Here is a 21154-nt window from a genome sequence, read left to right on the forward strand (position 1 = left end):
AAAAGGCACAAAGCTGGAGGAATCATGCTTCCTGATCTCAAAACTTACTATGGGGCTACAAGACCCGAGATCGTGTGGCAATGACATGAGGATATTTAGGTTAATGGAATGGAACCGAGAATCCAGAAATAAACCCTCACACATTTATAGTCAATTGATTTTTGACAAGGGTGCCAAGAAAATTCAATGGTAAAATAATCTTTTCAACAAATGGTGCTGAGATATTTGAATATCCATATGCAAAAGAAATGAATATGGACTCCTCCTTTAGCTCATACACAAACGTTAACTCAAAATGAAAGACTGAAAGTAAGAGCTAATACTATAAAACTCTTTTAAAAAATCAGAGTAAATCTTCATGATTTGGGGTCAGGCAAAGCTTTCTTTGCAGAAGACCTCGGTTTGATCCTTAGGTTGGGAAGATCCCCTGGAGAAGGGAAAGGTTACCCACTCCAGTATTCTGGCCTGGGGAATTCCACGGACTATACAGTCAAGACTACATAGATGGCACAACTGAGCAACTTTCACTTTCAAAGCTTTCTTAGATACAATACCAGAAGCCCAAGCAACGAAAGAAAAAATAAATTAAGAGTTTATCAAAATTTAAAACTTCTGTGCTTCAAAGAATACTATCAAGGATACAGAATGGGAAGATACATTTGCAAATCATGTATCTGATTAGGGGCTTGTATACAGAATTATACTAAAAAAACACAACCCATTAAAAAATAGGCAAAGGATCTGAAAAGATATCTTTCCAAAAAATATATACAAATGGCCAAAAAAAACACGTGGAAGGATGCCTAACATCATTAGTCATTAGGGAAATGCAAAATCAAAGCCACAACTGATACCACTTCACACCCACCAGGATGGTTATAATTAAAAGACGTAACAACAAGCACTGCAAGGAACTGGAGAGACTGGAACGATCATACTACAGCGGTGGAAAGGCGCTAGTGGTAAAGAACCCACCCGCCAACGCAGGAGATGCAAGAGATACGGGTTCGATACCGTATCTGAAAATGGACTTGTGTCCAGAATATTTAAATAACTGCCACAAATCAATGAGAAAAGGACAGACAACCCAATGAAAGAACAGGCCAAGGATGTTTTTCAAAAGAGGATTTCCAAAAGGCTAGTAAACAGAGGAAAGATACTCAATTTCATTAATCATCAGTTGAAACCACATTTGAAACCACAGCGGCCGTGAGTAAAAAGCACTGAGTGTGTGGGAAAGCTGGCCAGTGCGCGTGGGAAGTGCTAGACCCACACGCTGGGAGTCAGGCTGTATCTCGCTTCAACCACGTCATAAATCTACTTGGCAGCTGCTAATGAAGTTAAATCTACGCTCACCCTACGGCCCGACAGTTCCACTGTCTTCCCAGGTGGCACAGTGGTAAAGAATCCACTTGCCAATGCAGGGGACGCAAGACACCCGGGTTCAATCCCGGGGTCGGGAAGAGCCCCTGGAGAAGGAAGTGGAAGCCCACTCCAGTGTTCTTGCCTGGAGAATCCCATGGACAGAGGAGCCTGGCGGGCTACCGTCCACGGGGTCGCACAGAGTGAGACACGACTGAGCGACCAGCCCCTGGTCTCAGTTGCGGCACGCGGGATCTTCAGTGCATCGTGTGTGCCTTCTCTAGCTGTGGCAGGCGGGCTCCAGAGATCTGGGGTCGCGGCCTGAAGAGAGCCACCCTGACCTCAGAACGTCTCTGAAGGCTCCTCTTTCAGCCTGAAAATGAATGCATATTTTACGCTCTTCTCCAAAATGTGCTGTGCTTAGCCGCTCAGGGACTTCCTGAGCCAGGGATCGAACCCAGGACTCCTGAATTGCAGATAGATTCTTTACCATCTGAGCCACCAGGGAAGCACCCAAATATATCCATGTCCAGTTTATTTAAAATTACGTATCTAGAGCAAAGCAGAGGCTCTTAATAAATGTGCCGTGTTTCTCTGGGGACGTCAGCTACTCCGCAGGCCACCTACTGTCTACCTGGAGCGGACTCACGTGTGTCCCAGCCTGGGAGGTAATGACTATTCGGAATTTTGCACTGTCAGGCTACCTCCCATTATCTTCATGTTTCTATTATCGTCCCTCCAATCAAGCAGGGAGCAGACTGTCTCACTCGCGTTTCTTTCACTCTGGCATTGACCCGGCTTTGTTCACAAACTGTGCTCAATGGGTGTCTGCTACTTTCCCACAAGGTTCTCAGTTCCAGGGGCAGCCTTGCAACTCCCAGTGATCAGGCTGCACTCTGGACCAGAGAATCGCAAACCTCTGAGGGTGGGACCTGAGCATCCGCGTATTTTAGCTCCCGGGTACCCAGGCACGGGCAGCCTGTGCTCAGGGAACTTACAGGATCACCCATCTGTGGGTCTCAAATGTCAGTGTCAACACAGGTATTGCCTGCAGGGTCCTGAGGATACAGATGTCCAGGCCCCAGCCCCCAAGTCTCTGACCTAGAAGATCTGGGGTGGGATCTAAGGATACTCCTCTCCCTCAAGCTAACGCTGCTGGTTCAGGGACTGCACCTTGGGACCTGCTGATGGAGGCGAGTCTTTCTCACATTGTCCTCCGCGGAGACCCAGGGGGAAGGGAGGCAGAGGCAGAGGCGACTGTGGCCTCCCCCTGTCTCTGAACAAAAGCGTCTCTGTTTCACCCACTCTTCGTCTGGGCGTCCCGAGTGGCATTCCCTGTGAGAACAAGCTCCCTTGGCTAAAGACATCTGAGTCCCACCAGCCATCCCAAGGTGCGGCCCCAAGACAGAAGAGACTTTCCAAGGTCGCACAGCAATTTTTTTCCCTGTGTTGCATGAAAATATAAAAGGAAGAGCCAATGGTTACAGTGGGAACCTCCTCTCCTAAGATGCCCCGACAGCTACTGCCTCCACACCTCCCAGCACAGGGAGCCTGTCACCCCCTCACCCCCTCAGGTCAGGGCGAAAGAAAGCACATCTTCTCACACTTGACAAAAATCTGCTTCTCTCTGCTTCTCCCAAAGATCCATGCCCTCTCAGCCCTGGAAGAGCCCAACAAAGACTTAGAAACCTAACCCCCACCGCACCCCTCCCAGCTGATTAAAAACTATTTCTGAATGGGCAGCAGCTGCAAAGATAAGTAACAGTTACTCTCCCTGTCCCTGAGAAACACAGAATTTTCTTGGTTCTGCACCCACTTTCCCAGGATGAAGCCATTTGGGGGCTTAGTCTGGGTTATACTTGGGGTCCCCCAGTGCCACTCCTTGCCACCAAACCCACTCCTTCCCTGCACCTGCCTTGCTCGAGTCCTGAGGGCTTGGAGATTCCTATATTTCCCTTTTGAAACACGAAGCATCATGGCATTCAGGCTCTGCCTAAAGACCAGCCCTCCAGACACTTCCTGTACAGCCCACATTCCCAAGCCCTCCCCTCTGTGAACTTGTTTCTGCTGCTTCTACCTGCTGAAAAGCCTGTCTCTACTTCCTATCCATCCACGTCCATCTCAACGTCTCCTCTTCCAGGAAGCCTCCCTGGACTTCCTCCCTCCTCAGGCTCCTTGCCACCTCACTGCAATGTCCCACATCTATCTGTGTATGGATGTGAGAGTTGGGGGCTTCCCAGGTGGCACTGGTGGTAAAGAACCCGCCTGCCAACGCAGGAGATGTAAGAGATGAGGGTTCGATCCCTGGGTCGGGAAGATCCCCTAGAGCTGGCAACCCACTCCAGTATTCTTGCCTGGAGAATTCCATGGACAGGGGAGCCTGGTGGGCTACGGTCCATAGGGTTGCAAAGAGTCGGACACGAAGTGACTTAGCGCACACGCACACGAGAATTGGACCATAAGGAAAGCTGAGCGCCGAAGAATTGATGCTTTTGAGCTGTGGTGTTGCAGAAGACTCCTGAGAGTCCCTTGGACTGCAAGGAGATCCAACCCGTCCATCCTAAAGGAGATCAACCCTGAATACTCATTGGAAGGACTGATGCTGAAGCTGAAGCTCCAATACTTCGGCCACCTGATGCGAAGAGCTGACTCACTGGAAAAGACCTTGATGCTAGGAAAGACTGAAAATAGGAGGAGCAGGGGGCGACAGAGGATGCGATGGCTGGATGGCATCACTGACTCAATGGACATGAGTTTGAGCAAGCTCTGGGACATAGCGAAGGACAGGGGAGCCTGGGGTGCTGCAGTCCATGGGGTCGCAAAGAGCTGGACGCGACTGAGCGACTGAACCACAGCCAGCATCTCAGGCTCTGCAGTCAACCAGGCCTGGCTCCGCTTCTCACTTTGGGTTAGCCACCTTCTCTGGGACTCAGTTTTGGACCCAACCAACCACCTGAGAAATAGTTACTGAGCACAAACTGTGCAGCTGAACGAGCTAACGTAAGTAAACCGCCAAGCACGCGCCGGAGGGGCTCAGCAAAGGCCCCTATGGCTGGGTGGAGAAAGGTGGGGCTAGCGAGCTCAAACTTACGGCCTGCCAGTTTAGGTAAATAAAGTCTTAAATTCACCACTAAGTCCCTCTAGATCCTGTGTTTGTCCCAGTCATTCATGTCAGCACCAAGGCCGCCGCCAAATGAAACTCCTACGTGCTGATAAGACAGAGGGCTTCTGAGTGCCCGCCTTCTCTGGGCAGTGTGGGGAGTCAGGCTGGGTCCACAGTGCTCCTGGCACCCTTCCCCGTGGTCACCACCAAGAAGGGCGGGGGGAGTCGCCGTCAGGGAGGCCTCAGGGAGGACTCGTGAGCCTCTCCCTGCCCTTCTGCACTGTGTCTGCTCAATCCCCCTCCCCAAGTCCTTTTGCTCCTTCCTAGGACCCTGCCGGTCCTCAGGCCCCCACCGCAGGCACCTCTTTCTGCCCAGGGTCTCTGAGAGCCCTCTCCTGGAGTGTCAGCTAACCACCCTCCACTTAACGTTTCGCATGCACGTCCTTTCCCCAAGCCCCCACCTTCCACCCCTGCAACTTAACCCACCATCTGTCCTCAAGCTTAGCCTGGTCTGCTCCAGCGCTTGCTGCCTTAACGAGGCACCAAGTCAGCTGGCCCTCCGCTTCCCGCACTCAACAGCCCACGGTCACCAGGCTCACAGTCCTCAAATCGGCCCGCAGCGCTGCAGGCCACCAGCACTCCTGCAGGGGTCACCCAACAGCCTCCCACGGACCTTCAGTGGATCGAACCCAAACCCCCAGCCTGCCTCGCGGGGCTCATCCAGACCCCCCAGGTGCAAAACGCACAGACGTGACTGCATCTACAGCATCTGAAGGACAGCAGGGAGGAAGTGGTCAGAGGAGGCAGTGCAGACATGGGTGAGGATCAGGTCAAGGAGGGCCTCCCGGGGGAGGGGCCTCTCCCGGGGTCTCAGACAGTGACAGCTTCCAAAGTCACCTCTCCCAGTCGTGTGCTGGCTTCTGCACAGGCCGACAACGTCTTAGCCCAAAGGAGAGATCGAGGGTGGGAATGCTCTGCGTCTGCCAGGAGAGGGATGTTTTGCAGATGAGAAAACCGAGAACTGAAGGTGTCTGGGGACCACATCGCTTCAAAATCTCCAGTGACTCACTATTTGCGAGGAAAAGCAGAAGCCACCGAACCTGGCGTTTTTAGGGACATCTCAGTCTGGTTCTAACCTTGGTTTTGGACCAGTCACTTGACTCCTCATTCCATCTCCACCCGGTCTTTCCAAATGCACCCATGCTAAGGGTATGTTGACAGTGCCCATTCTCCACACGTTACCATGTACCTTCAGGCCCGGGAGTGCTCCTGGCTGACTGCCTGCCCTCCTCCACCACCTGGGCCTGGTGACTTCCTTAAACTCCATGTCCGTGGCAGCTCTTCTGCCAACCTTCCTGGATACACCCAAGGGGAATAAGCCTGTCCATCACCCACGCTCCTGAGGACATGCGCACAAATCACACTCACCACAGAGCAGCAGCGTGGCTCACGTGTGCAGCTCTCCTCCCTACTTCCACCGTCTCCCTCAACAGAGAAGGAGACGCCTACTCAAGGGCAGGTTCTGGGCCTTTTCCATCTTGGGGATCCAAGGCCTATCTCAGTGCCTACGGTGTTGGAAACATCCTGTGATGTTCCGTCCAGAAGGAACGGGTAAGTCAGATGGATAGATGGTGGGTAGGTGAACGGATGGACGGATGGATGGGGAGTTTGATGAATGACTGGATGGATGGATGGGTGTATGGCTGGCTGGCTGGATGAATGGATGGATGGATGGATGGATGGATGGATGGATGGATGGGTAGGTGGGTGGGGAATTTGATGAATGATGGGATACATGGGTGGATGGCTGAATGGACAGATGGATGCATAGACGGAGAGTCTGATGAATGACTAGATGGATAGATGGGTGGTGGGCCACTGAATGGATGGATGGATGGATGGATGGGTGGACAGATGGATGGATGGGTGGACAGATGGATGGATGGGTGGATGGGGAGTTTGATGAATGATGGGATACATGGGTGGATGGCTGAATGGACAGATGGATGCATAGACAGAGAGTCTGAGAATGACTAGATGGATAGATGGGTGGTGGGCCACTGAATGGATGGATGGATGGATGGATGGGTGGACAGATGGATGGATGGGTGGATGGATGAATGGACAGATGGATGGATGGGTGGACAGATGGACGGATGGGTGGATGGGGAGTTTGATGGATGACTGGGTGGATACATACATCATTAGCTACATGCACAGATGAAAGGAAAAATGAGTGGATAAAATCCTGGCTAGATGAGTGGATGAGAAATTGAATAGACAGGTGGGCAGGTGGATAAACATATTTAGGACTTGGTTCATGGAAGGACAGAACAAGTCTTTAAACCAGAAGTCAGCAAAATTTCCTATAAAGGCCAGATGATAAATATTTCAGACTTTATGAGCCACATATGGTCTCAGTCACATAATTCTTCTTTGCCTCTTTTTTCCACAAGTGTTTAAAATATGGGAAATCCATTTTTAGTTCATAGGCTGTAAGAAAACAAGATCCTGACCATCAGAATTCAATTCTGGATGACCAGAAATTTTACTAATCCCAGAGGTAGCTCCATCTACCATATGAGAAACACGAAGTTAAATTTGAAACTCAGAAGGTCACAGGCCATCCCCATCCGCCTCTCAACAAGAGCACAGTGGAGCTGAGGAGTGTTCTGGAATGAATGGGCCCAGTGGTCCCTCTCCATGATGGGGCAGACCTGGGACTTCAACAGCAGTGGATCTCCACGGAGAAATTCTCGAGAGTACCCACCAATCTTAGCAATCAGACAAAGACCCTGGGGGAGGGCAGTGGTGGAGATCATTCCCAAGTCTGTGGTCTCCTTTGGACTGGTGTCCCTGGCTAGGACTCAAGAGTCACACTGGGGTGTTTTTGCCGCTTCTCTCCCCACAAGCACTGACGTCCCAGTGCAGATCCAGACCACAATTTCCCACACTAGCTTCTGAGTGTTTTTTTTATGGGTTCTTTTTTCCCCTCCTCAGGATATTGTCAGGGATTACCAGCGGCTTCAGCATCTTTCCAACTGGCAGGAAGCGGTGCAAGCCCAGATGGAAGTTTCCCAGTTAGAACCCTCTTAACATAAAACATAAAGTCATAAAACAGAAAGGCCCAGCCCCTCGGACACGCAGCCAGCTCAGAAGCAAGTGAGAGAGCATCAGCCACAGGAGAGCTGTGCTTCCTGTTGCTGCTGCTAAATGCGTCTTTGAGGTTCATCCCCGGGGCTGGTTCGCTTCACACCCGAGGGCATGGGGGTTTAACCTTGCACAAAAAGTCCTGAGTCAGAAGGGCAAAAACCAGGGGCTGGGAGCACAGACCAGCAGTGCTCCGTCCCCCTCCTGGGTCCCTGGGTGGCAGCAACGGGACACTGGGGTGATTTCACCAACAGGGACCTCAGCGGGATTCAACCAGAGACCTGGCTGGGTGCCGGTGTCTACTGCCTCCAGGGAGGCCCCCGTGCTGAGGAGCTCCCGACATGCGACGGGAGTGCACCAGGAATCAGGAGACCCGGGGCTTCGTCCCAGCTCGGTCACTGTGTGACCCTGGCCAAGTCACTGCCCCTGGGCCTCCATGTCACCACCCACGGAATGTTCAGGATGGACGTTCCCAGCTCTGAGGTTCTTAGAAAGACACAAGGGATGATACAAAGCAGCGCAGGACCAGAGGGAACCTCCGAGGAGCCCGCAGATGGTGAGAGCTCGGCCGAGCCGGGAGCTGTCACCAGAGCCTTTATGTGGGACGTGCCCTCACGTCCCGTGGCTCTGCTGTGCCCTCTTCCCTGCCCCCTCCTATGACTCAGTCCCAACGCCACCACCTCCAGGAAGCCTGCCGATTCTCCCTGAGGTTGTCAGTTACTCCCCCGTGCTCCAGATGATTACCCATCTCACTCATCTGTCTCCTTCGCTGGCCAGACTGCCCTTGGGGAAGGGCCCTGTCTGATCCCACTTTCCACCCCCAGCTCCCATCACACAGCATGTGTCCAAAAAGCATTCACTGAGCTGAAGGGAACTGATGGCTCAGGGAAACTGCAGGCCGTGTGGCAGGCTGTGACGGGTGGTCGAGCTGCAGCTCCACAATCTGGCCTTTCTTCTGAAAAGTCCACAGAACTGCCCCCGCCCCTCCCACCGGCTCAGTGGTTGCTGCCCCAATGCCAGGGTGACTGAGACAACCTCTCGCTACCCCAGCTCTGCTAGGGTCTTCGTGCAAACACATCACCTTGTCCCCAGAGGCCTAAACATACAATGCGTGCACACACATGTATATGTACACGCACACACATGCACATGCATGCCCCGACCCCACGTCTGAACTCAACACACCGAGCTATGACCCAGACCTGTACCTGTCTTCCTTCCGCCTTCCTCAACCTGAGGGTCAAGGAGACTGCAAGCACCTTTCCGGAAACCGAAGCATGTTCCCCATACGCCGCTCCCCACCCAGGCAGAGGGCAGCTCCATGGGAAGCCCGTGCCATCCGCCCCCCGAAGCACAGGGATCAGGGGCCCGGCTTCCCTGAGAAGCCCCGGTGAACGGGGTCTCTGCTAGTGGAAGGCACCTCTGTGTCCTCAACTGCTTTTCTTCCCCTTGTATCGTAGCCGTGTCAGAGGGCAATTTGCTCTGGACAATTGAAGCGACTAACTCACCAGATACAAGTGCTGGAGCATCTCCACGTATCTGCAGGGGGAGAGAGGGTGGAGTGGGCATTAATTCTCGTTCTGCACAAGCCGGGCAGGGGCTGACGCTCTGTTATCAAGCCAAGGCCACAGGCCGTGGCCCAGGGACTCACGCTTTCTCTGAAGACAGCAGCTCCTGCGCGATGACGTGGGCTCTGGACTGTCCTTCCACCTGCGGGAGGAAACAGAGCGGTCAGGAGGGACCGTACCGGGGGACGGCAGGACGGGAAGCCCAGATCTACAGGCGCCAGTCAGGCTTATAGAAGGACCGTCATGCTGTTGGAGGAGGATCCACATGCTCAGATACCCCACCCACCGGTAACTCACTACCACGGCGCTGTTCAGCCTCGCACCCTGGCTGCCCCACCTGTAACAGGGACAGGACATCAGCAGCATCTAATGCCCAGTCCGGGGCCTTCTGCCCCCTGCGGGCTTAGTAAGCTGCTCAAGGGGACTCTGCCCACAGCCGGGCAGGTCCTGAACAACCTGTGGTTCTCTGTGCCAAGCGAGCCCTCTTGTCCTGATTCTGTAGTTGCTGTCCCCTCAGTGGCCTCTCCCCGCTCTGCCTGCCCACCTCCCAGTTATCCTTGGAGACTTGGCCACGGTGTCTATCGCTTCCTCCAAAGAGCCCTCCGGATTCCCTCCCCAACTGGTTGGATTAGGTGTCCTTTCTGGGAGGCCTCCCTCAGGACACTGAAGACCTCTCCCTGGAGGCAGGGCCTGGGAGGTGCGTCTCTGTGGCCAGTGCCCGGCATGGGGCTGCCCCTCCTCTGTCGCCAAAAGAATGATCGAGTGAATGAGTGAATGGCTGCTTACGCCACTTGGGAAGCACTGGCTCTCCTGGCTGACCGTGAAGGCGAGCCATTTAACCCATCCGAACCACAGCCTCTGCACCTGAGACAGGAGAGTAACTGAGATTCTGTCTACAAACAGGAAGGCTGGGCAAGGACGGGGGCGGAGGCAGAGGCCTGGGCCTTTTGCCATGGGCAACCCCTGTGGCCCCAGACCGGCCCGGTATCAGACACTGCGGAGGACCTGGATGAGCAGAGACCCTGCGGGGCAGTGACAGGGGATGGACGCGGCGCCTGTGCAGGCGAGGCTGGGCGGCGGGGTTGTAGTGGAGCAGAGGGCACCGGGACCCACGGCTCCTGGCCTCCCACCGCCTCCCCACACGGCCCCACGGAAGTCACTTTCCAAGATCAGACCTCAGCTTCCTGTGTGTGAGCAGAGTGACCTCTGAAGGCCCTTCTCTGCTCAACCTCCATGCTATTACACTTGAGAAGTAACAGTCTACTCCCATGACCAGAAATGCACCGCCTGTCCAGGGAGCACCTTTTTGGACACCAGAACCAGGCAGTCTGGGCTCAAATCCCGCCTTCTGCCTTGTACTTGTTAAACAAGTCATCTACCCTTTCCATACCTCGACTTTCCTATCTGTAAAACGGGCACAGTCCTACAATGGTATCTCAGACACATGTATATTGTGAAGTCTAAACAAGTGTGTGTGTCCATACACACACACACACACACACACACACACACACACACACACACACACACACGGAGCTTCCCTGGTAGCTCAGATAGTAAAGAATCTGCCAGCAATGTGGGAGACTGGAGTTCAATCCCTGGGCCAGGAAGATCCCTTGGAGGAGGAAATGGCAACCCGATCCAGTATTCTTGCCTGGGAAATCCCCACGGACACAGAAGCCTGGCAGGGTGCAGTCCACGGGGTTGCAGTTTCGATCCCTAGAGGGGGAAGATCCCCTGGAGTAGGAAATGGCAACCCACTCCAGGATTCTTGCCAGGAAGATTCCACGGACAGAAGAGCCTGGGCTATAGTCCATGGAGGTGCAAAGAATCAGACACGACTGAGCGACTGAGCTCAGCACGTGTGAACTCTCAGTTGCGGCATGTGGGATTCAGCTTCCTGACTGGGGATGGAACCTGGGCTCCCTGCATTGGAAGCGTGGAGCTTCAGCCACTGGGCCACCAGGGAATGCCCGGATCTTCTCAGTCTCACTTTTGGACTCTTTCGGGTCTCTGCTCAAAAGCCACACACACGCTCGGGGGGCCATCTGTGACAGTCTCACCCTGGGTTCTTGGCCTTGGCCCTGCTGACATCCTGGGCCCCACGGCTCTCGCTGCCCGTCAACAGCGTCCACGGCCTCTGTCTGCTGGATGACAGCTGCAGCCCCTCTGAGCTGTGACAACCGATGTGTCTCCAGATACCGCTGAATGTCCCCTGGGGCACGAGCCCACCCCTGGTGAGCACCTCCGCTCTAACCTGCTTCTCGCATCGTTTTCTTTTCGGCAGTCACACTACCTACCGCTGCCCTGGCACACAGGAGAAGTTCAAGACACGCTGGAATAAACGAGTGGAATTGAGATGCACAGTACGTGCTCAATAAATGAGCCTGCTTTCCTGACTGGTCTGTTGCCAACTGCTTCCTGAGTAAGAGTATAGTGTTTGGGAGATTCCAGTCTCCCCAAGGCCACCCAAATTCAGCAGAATGTGGGCGCGTGGTCAGCCCTCCTCTGGCCCCTCACTGCCCCCTCTGCTGCAGAGCAGGAGGGAAACCTGTGAGGCCTCAGCCGGCCTCCTGCCCTCGACGGGCACCACGTCGAAGGCTGCCTTCTGCACCTGCAGGGCTGGCGCGGGCTCTGTGGCCCTTGCGCCTGGAAACGCACCCTGCCGGGATGGGCCTGAATGACTAAGGAGACCTCGTGGTCAAGCCTCTGTAACGAGAATTACTTTGTAGAGGATGGACAGGGCTCAGGAGATGCGCTCTGAGATGAGGCTGAGAGTCAGGACGACCGCCGATCTTCCGGGGGCCTGTGTGCCCATTCTCACTTGCGTCCAGCTTGACGCTGAGGCCTGTGCTCTGGGGTGGGAAGGCCTGGGTTCAAGTCCTGGGCTCCACTCCTTCCTACACCTACACCCTAGGACAAGCTAGTCCTCTTCTCCCAGCTTCATCTGGAAAACATGGCTGATAATACTGCCTACTAATGATCTGACTCTGCGACCCCATGGACTGTAGCCCACCAGGCTCCTCTGTCCATGGGATTCTCCAGGCAAGAATCCTGGAATGGGTCGCCATTGCCTCCTCCAGGGGATCTTCCCGACCCAGGGATCGAACCTGGGTCTCCTGCGTTGCAGGCAGAGTTTATTTGTTTGTTTGTTTTTTCACCATCTGAGCCACCAGGAAAGAATAACAATAACAAACCAGCCAGCATTTACTGGACACTAAAGTTGAGCTCTGGATTTTCACATATATTATCTCACCGAACCTTCCCACAACCCAGGAGGTAACTGCTCTTATGAACCATTTTATAGATGAGGAAACTGAGGCACAGCTAAATCCTACCCTTTGCTCAGAGTCACTGCTAGTCAGTGGCAGACACTTGATTCAGCCACAGGTAGTCAGCTCCAACCCAGAAGCACTTAGTGGCGTGCCTGGCACTCGGCAAGCGCTCAGTAAATGGTGCTTCGGTTCACTGAAGCAGGCGGAGTTTTCCAATCGGGAAACACCCATCCTGGACCTACTCCCTGAGGGTGGCGGCAGGAGCCCAGCACTGCAGGGGCGCCCAAGGTTGGTGCCCACCCCCAGCCTCAGGGCAGCGCCCACGCTGGCACCCAGCAAGGAGAACAGGGCTGGACGTTGGGACACTTCCTGACCCGCCGCCCGGCAGGACCGAGTGCAAGGCTCACTCAGACGCCTGCTTTCTCAGCGGGAAGATGGGGGGTCAGCGTCCCCCCACTACACGGCCTGGATGAGGAGGTGATAGACGGAGGGGTCACGTCCCGCCCAAGCTGCTGGAGCTGTTGCCACTGCCACAGGCTGGGGGCTGTTGGGAGGCAGTTCTGGGCATGGGCCACTCTGCACTTCCCTCCCCAGCCCTCCCGCCAGACGGGTAGACTCCGGGTGGGATGCGGGGGCCGTCCTGCTTTCTGATTGTGCCCATGATGGACACGTCTTCAGCAGCTGGACAAGAAGGGGGCCCGGCAACACCATGTGCCCAGGACTCTCCTCCGAAGCTGCTCCTGGGCGTGGCTCCACTGGGGCTGTTTTATACAGATGTTTGCTTAACCAGGAAATGAACTCCGAGGCTGACGGCAGTGTCCAGGGACAGACTTCTGGGAACAGGGCTCCTCCCAGGAGCGTGGGGGCCGGGGCCTGCGCTATCGCATTCCTCAGGCTGGCGCTGTGGGTGTTACGCCAGGCGGCCACCCCTCTGCCCCGGAGCTCCAAGCCGCTTATCTCCGCCGCTCCCCTGGGCCGCCCAGCCGCGCTTCCGCCCCAGGCCCCAGCAAACCTGCCGGCCCAGTGCCGGCTGTCCTGGGACCAGGGCAGGGCCAGAGGGAGGGGAAGAGACCTCCCTTAGGGACCCTCCTGGCTAAACAGACGCAGGAAGAGTTGGCAGTCCTGGCCCTCTGCCCGGGGCTCAGTTTCTCCAGCTCGAGGACAGGAGTTCTCTGTCTCCTTCTAGAAAAGCAGTCCCCTAAGTCTGGTCTGAGAAACTCTGGGGTTCCACCTCCCTTTTCCAACTACCTATTTGCGTGAGTCTGGATGTGCACCGAAGTCGAACAAAACAACACTTTCAACAGGCGGAATTCTCCTCAACAGAGGAGAATGCAGGTGTCTCCTACGAAGCCAGACCTGAACAACATGTTTGCAAAAACGTACAACCTATGGACTTCCCTGGTGGTCCAGTGGTTCAGAATCCACCTGCCAATGCTGCGGACGAGGGTGCCAGCCTTGGTCGGGGAACTAGGAGCCCACATGCCCTGGGGCCACTAAGCCCGCGCACCGCAACGAAGGATCAGCACAGCCAAAGACTAAAAACGAACAATTAAAACCTGGTTACGCTTCTCACCGGTAGCTCAGATGGTAAAGCCTCTGTCCACAACGCGGGAGACCTGGGTTCCATCCCTGGGTCCGGAAGACCCCCTGGAGAAGGAAATGGCAATCCACTCCAGTACTCTTGCCTGGAAAATTCCATAGACGGAGGAGCCTTGTAGGCTACAGTCCATGGGGTTGAGAACAGTTGGACACGACTGAGCAACTTCACTACTCCTCTTCTCACTAAATATTTTGCAAAATAACTGTTTTTCATAATAAGTGCTATTTATGTTAACATAAAATGGTCTGTGCCTGCTAAGTTGCTTCAGTCATGTCTGACTGTCTGCGACTCTGTGGACTGCAGCCCACCAGGCTCCTCTGTCCATGGGATTCTCCAGGTAAGAGTACTGGAGTGGGTTGCCATTCCCTGCTCCAGAGGATCTTCCCAACCCAGGGATCAAACCTGAGTCTCCTGCTTTGGCAGGTGGGTTCTTTTACCATGAACGCCACCCCGGAAGCCCTGAAATGGTCTATTGTTGCTCTCTTTAGAATGAGTGAAAAGATACATGTTTTTTAAGTTTTACTCAGTGTTACCTTCTCACATGGTAACCATGGATAGATACAACTTACAGAAACAAAAATTCTTAGGGGCCTTGGATCATTTTTAAGAGGCTAGATATGGGTCTGAGACCAAAAGGTTTTAAGCAGCACTGTTTTAGAGTGTCACACTGATCACAGAGGACTGTGGATGGAAATGCTCTGCATTCTCAGTGACGAGCTAAGGCGCAGAGGTCTCGCGGCCACTGTAATATAATAGCAATCACCGCTTTGTTGCTGTGCGAAGCAGGGTAATGAGCCCCAGGCTGCCTGGCCTGGCCCTCGGCAGGGCCCCGTGTATGCCTGGGGCCGCCATTCTCTCCCCAGCGTCCTGTCCTGCAGCAGAATGAGAAACCGCCCCAAAGGTCCTGTTCTGTCACCTCTCGCCCTGCTTGCAGGCCTGCTGGGTTGAGACCTGCTCGGCCTTTAAACAGCTGCCTCTTTCCTTCACCCTCATCTCTGCCGGCTCCCGGCAGAGCCCCAAGTCCTGACGTCCGCAGCCTGGCTCAGCGCCCCCTCCTCCGCGCACACCTGCTCCCTGCCCACGGTCACCTGGGCACACCACTCCCTCACGCCATGACCCTCAGCTTCTTGGCTCCTGGGGACAGCTCTCCTTCTCAGATGACTGTCACCGACACCTGTGTCTGCTCCACCCACCTGGGCCTTGACCCCGCTCAGAACGGCCCTGCTCTAAGTCGGTGGGCGCTCTGGTCAGCACCTCAGATCCGAGGTCCCGAGCGTCCCGCAGCCTCAGCTGCGCTGCCCTCTTAGCTCATGAGAGCTACAGCCAGGGGCCTACTCCAGCCCACCCAAGGCTGTCAGCTGCAGCCCCGAGCAGCCCCACAGCCCCCGAGAGAGCCTGCCCTCCCACCCAATGCTGACGCCTGTGCTCTGGGCTCCACCCCTTCCTACACCTACACACCTGGACAAGCTTCTTTTCTTCTCTGAGCCCCATCGGTAAACCAGGGAGAACAATACCTACTGAGTAATGTAACAGCTGGTGCTTCTCGGACAGTATGACAGCTACTGTTGTTGCCGTTCAATGGCTCAGTCGTGTCCGACTCTGCGACCCCATGAACTGCCTCCCTGTCCATTACCATCTCCTGGAGCTTGCTCAAACTCAAGTCCATTGAATCAGTGATGCCACCCAACCATCTCGTCCTCTATTGTCCCCTTCTCCTCCTGACTTCAATCTTTCCCAGTATCAGGGTCTTTTCCAAGGAGTCAGCTCTTCGCATCAGGTGGCCAAAGTATTGGAGCTTCAGCTTCAGCATCAGTCCTTCCAATGAATATTCAGGACTGATCTCCTTTAGGATGGACTGGTTGGATCTCCTTGTAGTCCAAGGGACTCTCAAGAGTCTTCTCCAACACCACAGCTCAAAAGCATCAATTATTCGGTGCTCAGCCTTCTTTACTGTCCAACTCTCACATCCATACCCGATTACTGGAAAAACCATAGCTTTGACTAGACGGACCTTCATCGGCAAAGTGACGTTTTTGCTTGAAGACTTAGTGTGTGTTAAGTATGGTTCTGAGCTTTCTACATGGATTATCTCATTAAGTCCTCCCAACAACATATGAGGTAAGTACTATTATTCTTACCTCCATTTCACAGATGGGGAAACTGAGGCACAGGGAAGTTCTATCCCTCTCCTGTTCCATTCCTCCCTGTCCCATGGAACTCAGATTTATTCCATAAGTTCGTGTAGCCTTTCTGTACCTTAGGGCTTTCCAGCTCATGCAGGTTCCTGAGTCCAGAAGTTCCCTGTGATCTGTGAAGTGTCTCTAAGTCACCGCCTAAACCTTAGCTGGGCAGAGCGCCAGGGTGGGCCCCCGATGCTCCATCCAACCAGCCTCCTTGACCACATATCCTGTGGGTGGCGGGTGGGGGGACCACATCCGGACAGAGAGAAGGGGATGCTGACCAGGGCTGTTTCAAACCCTGGGAAATATTCCTAAAGAGCCTTAGCTATTTTGAGGGTCCCAGCGAGGGGCCTTGCTGGAGTGTCCTGAGGTCATGTCCGGAGCTCAGGGACCCCACGAGAATGCTGTCTTCGAGGCCCCCCAGGGCGCTGCCAGAATGGACAGCATCCCCTGCCCTGGAACGCACTGGGGTTTCCAGCACAGACTTCAGCGGCTGTCAGGAGGTTCAGACAGGCGCTAGAGGAGAGGAGGGTTGCTTTTATCCCAGCTGCCACCTGTGTTTGCACAGGTGCCAGAGAAGGGATGAGGCGGGCCAAGGAGAGGCCACACCTGCAGGACAAGGGGTGAAGTAGGTGGGACCAATGGAGCCTCTCCCCCCATCTCCCCCTCCCCTAGGAACCAGCAGTCAGCTTTGGCTCCTGGGACTCCCAGCCTAACTCGAGCTCTTGAGCACAGGCTGGAGTGAGCCTGGGTTTGGCCCAGATTCTTCAGAAAACTTCCAGCATCACAGAGAGTCTCTGGTCCTGGATGCGATTTGCAATGCTGATGGCGTGTTATCTCGGAGCTTCAGGAGACCCCAAGAGGCTTCCAGAGACCTGACTTCTCCTCGACTGTCTCCAACCTGCTGGACAGCGTTTAGAGAGCGGCGGCCTCTCCCAGAGCCACGGTCTCCTCTCCCGGGAGACAAAGGGCTCTCCCGTATCACAGACCCCAGACCCATCCCCTCCCCATCCCTGGCCCCTGGTATCCACCGTGCTCTCTGCGTCTGTGCCTCTGACCGGCTTAGTCTCCTGCTGTACGTGGAGTCACATGGTGTTTGCCCTTCTCTGACTCCCTGAATTCACTGAGTACCGAGCCCTCGGGGTCGGTGAACGTTGTACCACGTGACAGGATTTCTTTCCTTGTAAAGGCTGAGTAGTGTTCCACGGTGTGTGAAGTCCATGCTGTTTAGGCACCCATCCTTCGATGGACACTGAGAGGGCAGATTTCATGTTAAGTGCTCTTAATAAAGTAAAGAAATCAAAGGGGTCCTATCCTGAGCATCTCACTTCAGTTTGAGAAACGACCACCCAAAGGTCAGGAAGCCAGTCAACGACTGGGCTCCCCGCCTCCACGCCGTGTGCTCTGCCCTCCTAGGTATCTCTCTCCACAGACCACACTACGCTTCACCTCCTCCTGGAAGCCTCCCTGGCTGTCCTGACTCTTAAGACTGGGGACACTCACACGGCTCAGGCACAATTACACAGCTGAGACCGCATGATTATTCCATCTTCCTTGCAGCCTTTGTTCTGTAAATAACTGTGATGTGTAACCTTTATGAAAATGCATAAAATGCAGCTCCTAGAGATTATCACACGAGGAGCCTTCTCATTCTCCACCCTGACCGTAAGTCTCCAGTCGGGCACCCCACTGGCTTCTTTTCCTGCACCTTGGGGTGCAGAGGGCACTGTGGATACTCCACACAGACCAGACGGCTGACACACAGACCAGAGCTCAAACTTGAGCGTGCATGTGAGCCGCCGGGGGGCTCTTGTTAACATGCAGATACGGGACGAATCTAGGGACTCGGGGTGCTGGGGTTCTGTGGGTCAGACTCTGAGCAGCCGGGCTGTGGACCAGGCACAGAGAGTGATGCTCACAAAGTCAGGAAGGAGAAAGGGAGGGCAAAGGTGACCTCGTGGCCCCAGCTCTAAACTGGTCAAAGGGGTCTGAGCCTTGGCAAAGAGGAAAACCAGGCACAGAGGAAGCTCTCTGAGGACTGGGGCATCCCAATGCCACCATCCCCAATCTGGGGGCTCCTGGCAGCCCGCAAGCCCTCCAGGGCCCTGAGCAAAGAGGTGTGGGACAGGCAGGCAGCCGGGACACTGCCCTGGACCCCTGCGCCCCCGTTCTCTCCCTTCCACATTAGGTTCTAAGAGTCTGCACCTTCATCGTCCTCCACTCAACTGTCTGAAAATAAACTCTCTGTGTTAACTTGGCTGAACTGCTATGCTCTGTAAATTGCACATGACTGAAGCGGTGCTTTTGCTCATTAAACTGTCCATCTGAGAGAGTTTTCCACGCTTAAATGCAGGACCTGGGTCTAATGCACTCATTCATGAATCAGTTTCGTTGAGGATATTTACCGAATGCTATTTTACGAGCCAGGCAGCAGCGACGTAACTGCGAATAGGATGGTCACGGTCCCTGCCTTCCTGGAGCTATTCTGAGAGGAAAAGGTGAATAGCATGCAACTAGGCAGAAGAAATAACACAGAACAATCACAGCCTGAGATAAGGCAGAGGAAGGAGAGGACGGGAGTGCGCAGGGCGAGCAGGGAGAGGCCTCTCAGAGGAGGTGGTGTCTCCTCGCAGCCCTGCGGCCTGCAGTGCCAAAGGCAGGAAGAGCGTCCTGTGTGGAAATAAGTGCAAGTGCAAAGGCCCTGGGGTGTGGGCAAGGAACAGACCACCTCGATCTGCAGCCTTTGTGGCTGAACTCCATTCCATCCGTGATTAACACATGACAGCAGAAGATGAAACGCCAGGGACTCTCAAGTCTTTCCAATCTGGTGCCAATCGCCGGAACAGCGAACTTGAGAGGAGAGGCAAGGACTTGGGGGGGGGGGGGGCGGCGCGTGGAAAAGTGGCGAGTTCTGCTGGGGATGTGCCGAGTCTGAGGTGTCTGCAGGGCTTCCGAGAAGGGCCCCTTAAAGCAGGTGGCAGCTGGAATGTGAGGCTAAAGGGAGGGGTGGGGTGGAAGGTCAGCTCCGAGGACACACCTGAGGAGGGCCGGCCACTGGCCCGCCAGCGGCTGCCGGAGCAGAGGACCGGGAGGAGAGTGGGGCTGGAGGAGCCCCAGGAAATCAACACCTCCATGGAGCCGCCAGCAGAGAGGATGGCCAGGAAAGCAGGGGGAGAGCGAGGAGAAGACAGAGCCAGAGACGCTGAGGCAGCTCCCGTGGCAGGGAGACCACCAGAGCGGAGGCTCGGTGTCCGAGGTGGACAGTGTGCAGAGCCGGGGACCACAGTGAGGGGGGCGGGGAAGTGGGAGGAGCCTGCTTGTGGGCGGAGCAAAGGCCTGCAGAACCTGTCCAGCCCACTTCCTCCTCCTCTGCCCCCCCAGGCTGACCTCCTGGGCTCACTCCCGCCTCCCACCTCTGCACTGTGGCTCCCTGACCACAGGGCTGTCCCCAGACCTTCCCATTTTCTGGGTACATACACAAAAGAATTGAAAGCGATGTCTTAAAGAGAGAATCGCACACCCAAGTTCACAGCAACGTGACTCACAGCAGCGGGGAAGTGGAGGCAACGCAAGCATCCGTGGACGGGTGAACTGACAACATGTAACATGAACACGTCATGGAACAGCATCCAGCCTTCCAAGGAAGGAAATCCTGACACGTGTGACAACATGGATGAACCCGGAAGGCATTCTGCCAGGTGAAATAAACCAGACACACAGAAACAGACACCCCGAGAGTCGGCACAGTGGCGGTGTCTAGAGTGATCACCATCACAGAAGCAGAGAGTAGAATGGGGCGTGCCAGAGGCTGGGGCGGGGCGGGGCGTTGCTCTGTAAGACATGCTGACTCTCAGTCTGGGAAGATGAAAAAGTTCTGGAGATGGACCGTAGGGATGGTTGCCCAACAATGTGAATGCTCTTGGCGCTACTGAACCGTACACTTAAAAACGGTCCAGGTGGAAGCCTTTACGCTATGTGCATTTTAAACCCCCCCCTTTTTTTTGTTTTTGCTGTGCCAGGCCTCAGCGGCGGCACATGGGGTTTTCTATCTTCAGTGCAGCATGTGAGATCTAGTTCCCTGACGAGGGATCGAACCCAGGCCTCCTGCGTTGGGAGCGTGGCGTCTCAGCCACTGGACTGCCAGGGAAGTCCTTCAGTGAAACTTTTAAAAACGTAAAAAAGAAAAGCCTCCTCCAGCCTCCGCAAGTTTCCCGTCTCTCCTCTCCCCCCGTGCCGTCCCCCGCCTCTGTGGTTTGCGTTGTCCATAGCGCTTTCACCACCGCAACCCATCTCAGGGAGTTTTCTGGACGACCGCTCATCACCTTCTAGAAGGTGCACTCCAGCAGAGCCAGGAGACACCTGGTCTGACCTGTGGCTGCTGTTTCTTCAGCCCTTAGAGGGATGCCTGGCACACAGTAGGTGCTCAGTAAATAACTGACAAAGAAGTACAACTGCTGAAGAAGAGGAGGGCCGGGTGGAACTGGGTGAGGTCACAGAGAGAAGAGGTGCGGATGGGAGGGAGCTCTCATCCGAAAGGAGACGGTTTTCTGGGAAGGTGGGCTGGCTGCAGGGGAAGAAGCTAAGGCAGGTGAGGCCCAGCCTCCCAGGCCCACAGGAGCGCGTCTGCAGTGGAGCCAACACGCGCCGGAACGCGGGGTTCAGGGTCTGCAGCGTGGAGAAGGCGCATGGTGACATTAACACAGGTTGGGGGCTGGCCCCATGGAGGTGACCAGGGTTCAAGCGGATCCTTTAACCCCGACAGACGGTCAGGGCGAGGTCACAGGTGCAAAGCTGGGGGCAGGAGGCCAGCATGGAAGCCGGGCCGGGCCCCTGGGCCCCTGGGTGCAGCCGGGAGGGGGCGTCCTGCCTGGGCAGGAACCAGAGAGGGTGGGCAGGCAGGATGGGTCTGCTCCAGA

General features: G+C 55.0%; 1 protein-coding gene across 4 annotated transcripts in view; it reads right to left on the reverse strand.

The window, feature by feature from the left end:
* Window positions 1-21154, reverse strand: part of FGD5 (FYVE, RhoGEF and PH domain containing 5) — a 118518-nt gene that overhangs the window by 35587 nt on the left and 61777 nt on the right. For all 4 annotated transcript variants that reach the window (XM_042236431.1, XM_027957811.2, XM_027957809.2 and 1 more), the window contains 2 exons: window positions 9267-9325; window positions 9124-9154 (listed from right to left, as the gene is read on the reverse strand). In XM_042236431.1, coding sequence (XP_042092365.1) covers window positions 9124-9154; window positions 9267-9325 — 90 coding nt within the window. The remainder of the gene's footprint in view (window positions 1-9123; window positions 9155-9266; window positions 9326-21154) is intronic.

This window comes from Ovis aries, chromosome 19 (genome assembly GCF_016772045.2).
Source record: "Ovis aries strain OAR_USU_Benz2616 breed Rambouillet chromosome 19, ARS-UI_Ramb_v3.0, whole genome shotgun sequence".
NCBI lineage: Eukaryota > Metazoa > Chordata > Mammalia > Artiodactyla > Bovidae > Ovis > Ovis aries.